The sequence below is a fragment of the Neomonachus schauinslandi genome, chromosome X (genome assembly GCF_002201575.2).
Source record: "Neomonachus schauinslandi chromosome X, ASM220157v2, whole genome shotgun sequence".
Taxonomy (NCBI): Eukaryota; Metazoa; Chordata; class Mammalia; order Carnivora; family Phocidae; genus Neomonachus; species Neomonachus schauinslandi.
This window is the reverse complement of record NC_058419.1, coordinates 86,470,045-86,479,079: the sequence shown is the minus strand read 5'-3', so window position 1 is coordinate 86,479,079 and position 9,035 is coordinate 86,470,045. Positions and strand designations below refer to the sequence as shown.

The 9,035-nt window shown below is 55.1% G+C and overlaps 1 protein-coding gene across 1 annotated transcript; it reads left to right on the top strand.

Annotated features, from left to right (window-relative positions):
- The first annotated feature begins 5,315 nt into the window (after window positions 1–5,315).
- On the top strand, window positions 5,316–6,908 carry CHST7 (carbohydrate sulfotransferase 7). The gene has a single exon (XM_021679230.1). It carries the CDS (start codon window positions 5,448–5,450, stop codon window positions 6,906–6,908), a length of 1,461 nt encoding a protein of 486 aa, XP_021534905.1. The 5' UTR covers window positions 5,316–5,447.
- The last annotated feature ends 2,127 nt before the right edge of the window (window positions 6,909–9,035 follow it).

The following is a 9,035-nucleotide window of genomic DNA, read 5'->3' as shown; positions in this document are numbered from 1 at the left end:
ATCCACCAGATCACAGCAAGATGGTTTTTGGAAAGTCATTGTGGTTGATATTACTTACTCCCTCAATAAAAATAGTCAGTGGTTTGCTTTCAAGGACCAAATGTTTAAAAAAGTGCTTCCTCCCAGCAGTCAGGCAGACAACAGATACCTATTAAGCATCTACTATATGCTCAACACCATCACAAGCTTTTGCATTCAAGACCCCTAATGACTCAATTTACAAGCCTTCATGATTGTCTTCAAGACCAGCTGGAAGCCATGACGGATTCCAAGCCGAGGAGTGACATGACAGAAATAAACCACTGATTCCAAATCAGAGGAAGGCAGGGGTGCCTGGGTGGCTGTCAGTTAAGTGCCCAGCTCTTGATTTTGGTTCAGGTCGTGAGATGGAGCTCTGCTCCACATCAGGCTCTGAGCTCAGCGGGGAGTCTGCTTGAGATTCTCTCTGCCCCTGCCCCCCCCCCACTCTCTCTAAAATCAATAAATAAATCTTCAAAAAAAATCAGAGGAGGGCAGAGTAGAAACAGAGACAGGCTAAGCAGTTTTTAGAGACAGGGCAGAGGATGGTCACCTGGGCTAGGGTGGTAATACTGGCAAGGAGAAAAATGAATGGATTAAGGGGACATGATAAGGTAAAACCAACCTGACCAAGGAGAGCTCTGGGCAGGAAATGTCAATCTGGGCTTATTGAAGGAAAAGGGTCTAGGGCTGAAACTGAAGTGAGAAGAAAAAGGATCTAGGGCTGAAACTGAAGGAATTCTAATATTTTAACATTGAATGACCAAGTGGAGGAGGATGAGCTTCCTGCAACAGCAACAGTAACTCATTTTTGAAGCTTACTTCATCTCATGCACTGTTGTTGGCTCTATCTATCTATCTATCTAGCCATCTTATAAAATTTAATTCTTCCAATAATCCTGCAATAACCCTACTATAGGATCACGGTTTCACAGAGCCTGGTCTCCCAAACACTTTGCTCTGAAGGTGCAGCTCTGAAATGGGAAGAGAATGGGACCAGTGTGATGTCCTAGAAATTGAAAGAAGAGAATTTGGAGGCGGGAGCTGTCAAGCGTCAGGTGCTATGGGAAGGTCAAATAAGATGAGATGGGAAAACGTCCTCTGGATTCAATAACATGGAAGCCACTGATAAGCTTAGAAAGGGCTGTTTATGTAGCAATATGGGGCCGGAATCTAGACTGGAGTGTGCTGAGGACTGAGTAGGAGATGAGAGCAGGGAGAGAACAAGAAGAAACAGCTCCAGCAAGAAGCTGGCCTGTGAGGCTCGGGCAGAGGAACCCGCGGCGGCGGGGCAAGGGCGCGGCAAAGGGCCCGGCAGAAGGATGCAAGTCCGGGCAGGAACCCAGCCAGGCTCCGCATCTGAGCTGTACACTTGGGCCTGGAGCGGTGGCCCGAAGGAGGGGGAGGTCATTTTTTCAAGGTGCAGCCCCGTTTTTGAACTTCATGTGCCTGGAGAGGGCACCTTCTGATTCCCATAAAGGTGTCAGCAGCAGTTGCGCTAGAGGAAGGTGGGAATCAATGGGATTTTTAATTTTTTTAAGATTTTATTTATTTGTCAGAGCAAGAGAGAGAGAGAGAGAGCACAAGCAGGGGAAGTGGCAGATAGAGGGAGAAGCAGGCTCCCTGGCTGAGCAGGGAGCCCGATGCGGGGCTCGATCCCGGGACCCTGGGACCATGACCCGAGCCGAAGGCAGACACCTAACTGACTGAGCCACCCGGGCGCCCTGGGATTTTTTTTTTTTTAAGAGAGAGAGACTTGTAACTATGTTCAGTTCGAATTGGTGAGGATACTCTGGTTGAGAGTACGTGATTGAATTAACAGGAAGGAGAAGTGGTGATGGATAGCCGGGGCTGGGGCGTCTTCTATCATCCCAGAAAGACAAAAAGGGGTAGCAGGTCTACTAAGTTAGGTGTGATAGAAATCGCTTTACAGAAAACACCTTTTTTCTTTAACTGAAGTATAACTGATACACAATGTTACATCAGTTTCGGGTGTACGACACAGTGATTGACAACTCTTACATTACACTATGCTCCCCATAAATGTAGCTACCATCTGTCACCATACAACACCATTACAATACCATTGACGATATTCCCTTTGCTGTGCCTTTCATCCCTGTGACTGATTCATTCCATAACTGGAAGCCTGGACCTCTCAGACAACAACTTTATTTCTGATTGAGCTTTCTGCTGGGCTGGTAATTTGCCTTGGTAATTCCTAGGGTTTCTCTACAAATAGGGCTGTATCATAGATCTGGCGTCTTGGGATCATTGGGTTTGGGGCCATATAGTTGCCCCTGAGATGTCACCAACACTGTCCCTGTGATCCTTCTGCTGCCTCCAAGTTGTGTCTGGGGCCCAGGAAGGTTCGGGATAGTGCCTCTGTCAAGGTACTATCTGTCAGATAAACCATACAGCCACTTCTTGAGTTCTGCTCTTCCCTGACTTGTTGCCAGGAAGAAGGGCTCAGGTGATCTCTGCTGTGGGGCCCATAGCTTTCACTCTCCCTTCAGCCACCCCCAGCCTAGGGGAGGAGCCAGTGGAGTGCTGCTCTTTCCCTCAGCTTCTCCAGGACACTTCGTCTAAGCCCTCACACCTTCTTTGTATCAGCTAGCTTTTGCTGCATAACAACCACCCCCAATTTAGTATCTTACAATACACATCTATTATTTCTCACAATTCTGTGGGTCAGCTGGGTCGTTCTTCTGACCTGGGTCAACTCGACTGGGGCTGGAGAGTGTAGCATCTTTCTTTTCCAAGTGTGGTCCTCAGAGCTGCAAAGCCCAGGAGCTTATTAGAAATGTAGGTTCTCTGGCCCCACGCTGGGCTTAATGAATCCGTTTCTGCATTTTCGCAAGACCCCCAGGTGGTTTATGTATACATTAACTTTTAAGAAACACTGGTCTCGGCTATCCTCTCTCACCTGTCTGCCAGTTGGCAGGCTGTGTGGTCGGGTGGGGGGGGGCTCAGCTGGGACAGCTTATTCCTGGAGCCATGTGGCTAGCCCAGGCTTCTTCAACTGGTGATCCCCGGGTTCCCAAGGGCAGCGGGAGGGCAATCCCCACGGTGGAAGCATTTTCCAAGCCCCCGTTTGTGTCATGTTTACTACTGTCCCATTTGCCCACGCAAGTCACGAGGCTGTCCCAGAGTCTGTGTGGGTAGGCACTGCCAAAGGGCGGCGAGGGAGGAGGGGGAAATTTTGTGGTTATTTGAAAAACTGACCACACCCTCCACGACTGGAGTTTTGGCTTCTGGAAGGAAACACCAGTGCCTCTTTTGCATTCTGCTCAGCCACATCCCCTCCCTCCAGGTGCACAGAGAGCCTTCTACTTGTTTTAAAAGAGGAGAGGAGGGAAAAGTGGATATATGGCTCTGACAGTGGAAAGTGAGAAATTGCCTAACAGTTTCATTTTCTCTACGAAGTAGGAGGTAAGTTCATCTGTTGAAAACAGGGAGGCGGGTGCAGAGAGGGTTGTCAGAGGTCTGGGGAGAGCAGAGCTGGTTTGAAATCGTCATCATGGAACCTGAGACTGGGAATGGACATGAAAAGTATAGGATTTCAGGGACCATTTGAGGTGGATGATGATAACTTTATCTGTCCTCTGGGGAAAACTTCCTGCAACAGTGTTTGCAGGCAGGGAGAAAGCCCAAAGCAGGGTTTAACAGGGGGATGTTGCTAAATGAGTAATGAAAAGACAAAGTCAGGGAATTTAGGTTATTGGCAGAACTGTTATTAAAATAACGGTCTGGGGTCTCTTCGCCGAATATGAAAAATTAAGAACAAAGTGGCGGTAGTGGTCAATGAGGTTGCAGAATAGAGAGGATTTGAACAAGTGGCCGAAAGGCCAGAGAATTGTGGACAGATGGCAGGATGCTTCAGCGAGTGATTTCAGAAGTGGGGTAGTTTCTGTGATGAAAAAGACCAGAGATCTTTGTGGAGATGTTCTCATTTTTCCCATTTGAACACCTTCCCCCGGTGGAGAGGAGTAGATTTGCTTTCTATCTTCTGTTAACCTTACAACACCTTCCTCCAAGGGGGTGTTCATTATCCTTGTTCATTATCCCTGCTGAAACAGAGCAAAAATTATCTTTTTCCGTTCTCTTTTGGACTTCAGCAACTTTAAGCTTAATCTGCCTCTTGGACTTCCTGTCACTTCTTCATCCAACCTCGAGTACATATCCCTGCTTATGGGTCCTTTTAAACACTGAGCTCCTGAGAAAGTCCACCATCCTACCACTCTAGTTCTGTAAATGTCTTTAAAAAAAAAAAAAAAGATTTTATTTATTTGTTTGGGGGAGAGAGAGAGAGAGAGCGCGCACAAGTGGGGGGGGCAGGGGGAGAGGGAGGAGCAGACTCTCCGCTGAGCAGGGAGCGCGATGTGGGACTCGATCCCAGGACCCCGGGATCATGACCTGAGCTGAAGGCAGACGCTTCACCAACTGAGCCACCCAGGCGCCCCTGTAAATGTCTTTTTGCTCACGTGTCAGAACAGGCTAGGTTATGCGGTGCTAACAAACGACACCCCCCCCCAATCTCACACAACGACAGGAGGTACGGAGGTGCTAAAAATTATCTGCATTTTACAAATGAGTAAACTGATCTTCAGGGTGTCTGGAAATGTGCATAGCCCTCGGCGGGCAAAAGCCCTAAGGGAGGCAACACTTGAAAGTTCACATTGATTGCCCTGCGTGAATGCATCAGCGCTTCCAATCCCTCGGGTCCACCACGCAATGTGCAACTGCGTATCTTTATCTTAGCGGAGGAGTTCTCCCACCCAGAGCTCAGTGACACCCCCCCCCGGGGCTGATGGGGGCGCTGGACGTGGATAGGGACCAGGAGCCCCGCTCTCAAGAGGATGGAGGCGAGCCTGCCAACGACAGAGATGACCAGGCAGGGGACATAAAAACAGGAGAGGCGGTGGAGTCCTCCGGGTGGGGTCCGTGTCCAGTCACTGGGTACATTCCGTACACACGAGCCCCTCCCTTGCTTGAAGTCGATTCACGAAGACTTGACTTCACGACGGAGGGGTTGGGGAAAGGTGGGGTCTGGCTCGGTGCACCCCAACCATCGTCCCCACCCCGCGGCAACCCCGCCCAGATCTGGCGGAGCCATGGGCGATCCCGGGCGGGTAAAGAGGCGGGGAGAAGCGGCGAGGTTGAAGGCGGGGCGGGCGGCGGCCAAAGCAGCCAATAGGCGACTCGGCAGCAGCTGAGCCGAGAGAGGGCAGGGGCGCCGCCACCAGCACCACCGCCTCCTAAGTTCCCCCTGGTGGATGCACGGCTCGGTCGGTCGCTCCGCTCCTCCTCCCCCCTCCCGGCGCAGAGGGGCCCGAAGAGGCCGGAGGAGCGGGCTCAGGACGGGATTTCTGAGGAAGGGGAGAGGACGGGCGCCCCACCCGCTCGGAGGGTGGGGGGCTCGGTGAACGATGAAGGGCCGGCGGCGGCGGCGCCGGGAGTCCTGCAAGTTTGCGCTGCTCTTGGTGCTGTACACGCTGGTGCTGCTGCTCATCCCCTCCGTGCTGGACGGCGGCCGCGACGGCGACAAGGGCGCTGGGCACTGCCCGGGCGTGCAGCGCAGCCTGGGAGTCTGGAGCTTGGAGGCGGCGGCGGCGGGCGAGCGCGAGCAGGGCGGGGAGGCGCGGCCGGCCGCGGAGGGGGACGCGGGCCAGCCCCCCCGGCCCCCGGGCAACCTCAGCGGCGCCGTCGGGGAGGCGGTGTCTCGCGAGAAGCAGCACATCTATGTGCATGCCACCTGGCGCACCGGCTCGTCGTTCCTGGGCGAGCTCTTTAACCAGCACCCGGACGTTTTCTACTTGTACGAGCCCATGTGGCATCTATGGCAGGCGCTGTATCCGGGCGACGCCGAGAGCCTGCAGGGCGCGCTGCGCGACATGCTGCGCTCGCTCTTCCGCTGCGACTTCTCGGTGCTGCGGCTGTACGCGCCGCCGGGGGACCCCGCCGCGCGCGCCCCGGGCGCAGCCAATCTCACCACGGCTGCCCTCTTTCGCTGGCGGACCAACAAGGTCATCTGCTCGCCGCCGCTGTGCCCCGGCGCGCCCCGTGCCCGCGCTGAGGTCGGCCTCGTCGAGGATGCCGCCTGCGAGCGCAGCTGCCCGCCCGTGGCTCTACGCGCCCTGGAGGCCGAGTGCCGCAAGTACCCGGTGGTGGTCATCAAGGACGTGCGCCTCCTCGACCTGGGCGTGCTGGTGCCCCTGCTGCGGGACCCCGGCCTCAACCTGAAGGTGGTGCAACTTTTCCGCGACCCGCGGGCCGTGCACAACTCGCGCCTCAAGTCCAGGCAGGGGCTGCTGCGCGAGAGCATCCAGGTGCTGCGCACCCGCCAGCGGGGCGACCGCTTCCACCGCGTGCTACTGGCGCACGGCGTGGGCGCTCGGCCCGGGGGCCAGGCCCGCGCCCTGCCCGCCGCACCGCGCGCCGACTTCTTCCTGACCGGCGCGCTCGAGGTGATCTGCGAAGCCTGGCTGCGCGATCTCCTGTTCGCGCGCGGCGCGCCCGCCTGGCTGCGGCGCCGCTACCTGAGGCTGCGCTACGAGGACCTGGTGCGGCAGCCGCGCACCCAGCTGCGCCGCCTGCTGCGCTTCTCCGGGCTGCGCGCGCTCGCCGCGCTCGACGCCTTCGCGCTCAACATGACGCGGGGCGCGGCCTACGGCGCCGACCGACCCTTCCACCTGTCGGCGCGCGACGCCCGCGAGGCCGTGCACGCCTGGCGCGAGCGCCTGAGCCGAGAGCAGGTGCGCCAGGTGGAGGCGGCCTGCGCTCCAGCCATGCGCCTGCTGGCCTACCCTCGCAGCGGAGAGGAGGGCGAGCTGGAGCCGCCCGTGGAGGAGGAGAAGCCGCTTGAGACCGAGGCCGACGGCGCCACGTAGCCCCTGCCCGCCCCGCCCCCCCCAACGCGCGTCCCCGGCACGGATCCGGGTAAGGTGGCCCCGGGCGGGTTGCGGGCAGGGAAGGGTCTTTGGGGAGCTCAGACCAGCCTGCAGGGGGAAGGGGTGGGGGGTGGATGCCGTCCCAGATCTCACGCTGGCTGAATAGATCCGAGCGGGTGGGAAAGCGCGGCTGGTAGAATTTGGAAGAGACTCGTCGGGATCGCCAGCGTAGCCACCTGCCCCCTAAGAGGAGGGCCCTGAGACGAGCGGGGTTAATTAAGTGTGGCTGAGGCGGAACCCAGGTCTCCGCACTCCCGGTCCCCCCAGTGAAGTAGGAGTTAAGGTCGGTCACCTGTTGGGAGACTGGGGCGAGGAGAGGGAGAGAGAAGAGGGGCAGAGGAGGGAAGAGGTCTGAGGAGAGTGAAGAAGGTTCGTGAAACAGTCATCATGGAACTTGAGACTGGAAATTGGCATGAAAAGTATCTGATTTCGGGGGCCATTTGAGGCTGATGGCTTTTATCTTGACACCAATCTGTTCCCGTGGGAAAACTGTGCCACAGTGTTTGCAGGCGCGGAGAAAGCCCAAAGCAGGGTTTGGTGCAAAGTTATCGACTCTTACCCTCCCTGCCCCTAATCTGTTTCCCTAAAGCGCAGCTCCAGGCCGTGCCTTCTAAGTTACCAAGCATTAGGTGTAGACAAGGCCTTACTCGCGACGGTTTTTGCACACGTGTGTGTCTCCTGCTGTGGGCTAGCCGCATTGAATGGACTTTGCTTTCCCCTGGCTCATGGAACATCTCCCTGCCCCCATCCCCCTCCACGGCTGGCGTTGGCAGGATATTGGACCATATCCCATTCACATCAGGTCACAAGAGCTGCCTAGTCAGCTTCCTCTAGTGCCGACAAGACCCGAGGGCTGGGCTTTCTGCACCCTGTCCCATCCCTCTGGGAGAGGGAATCTTAGAGTGGCAGAAACAGCTTCAGCTGTGGAAAGACACCCCCCTCTCCCGGTTTTTTGTGTCCTTTCTCTATAAAGCATCCATCCGAAGATGCTAAGATGGGCGTAAATGCCCTCCGCGTGTGTTCCGTGTCTGGGTCCCTGTCTGGCCTGTACTTTGTTCTGCACCATGCTGACCTTAGGACTCTAGTTAGCGGTATAGGAACGCGTTTCCCCAAACTGTGTGTGACTTGGAAGGGGGGCAGGCTTCTGCCCTGTGCAGTCCAGAGGAGGAGGAAAAGCCGGGCCGGGTGGGCGGAAGTGACTTAAGTTTCCATTCATTATTTTATAGTGTAATCCAGTATTCCCCTGGGATGAAGCTCTGAGGACAAAGTTGAAGATGTTAATGAGGATGGATTTGGTGGTTGTTTCATAGACCAGGGCTGCAGATGCTTTTGGAAGCTGACTGATTTTTCTCCCAGTAATCAAGGGGTTTTCGTGGTCAGTTTCTGTAATTGCTAGGAAGTCTGCGTTCTTTCCTGATTTCCAGAGCAAAGGAAGGTAAGGCACAGGGTGACTTGTCACATCTTAACAAAAACATCCTTTCATCTGCTAATCCTGTTTTTGCAGATGTAAGTAGCATAATGGCCCCTCACCCTCCCTCCCAGGCCTGGGGGAAAGCCTCTCTGGGACGAATTCTGCAGCATTTTTATGGCTTTAAGAACTGACGATCTCCCAGAAATCTTCATTGTTTTCATTTTTTACTAGCATTTGCTGAGCTCAGACTGGGGTGAAGAAAGAAAGAGAATAGAGAGGAGGGTAGAGGGTACAATCTGCACCCTTCCCTTAGGAAGTTAGAATCTGGGTGCGTGACATTGGTGCCGCTGTTCCGAAGGCCAGTGAGGCTTCCTTTGCAGGGCGGCAGGGACATCTGGGAGCAAGCTCTAGGCTCTTTCCCTACGTTGGTGACTGAGCCCTTCTTCCCACACTTCTGGAATTATTGGGCACTTACCATGTCGCCATCAGCCAGTGGATTCATCATAATGCGTGTATTCCTGGTTCCTAGAAAGATAACCTTACTGATCCACTAAGGGTATGCCAAAAAATCTTCCCCACTCTCTTCTGCGGAAGGGGATGGGTCCCCCTGTGCCGCGCGCCGAGGTAAGCATTGTACAGGTGTCATTACTTTGGCC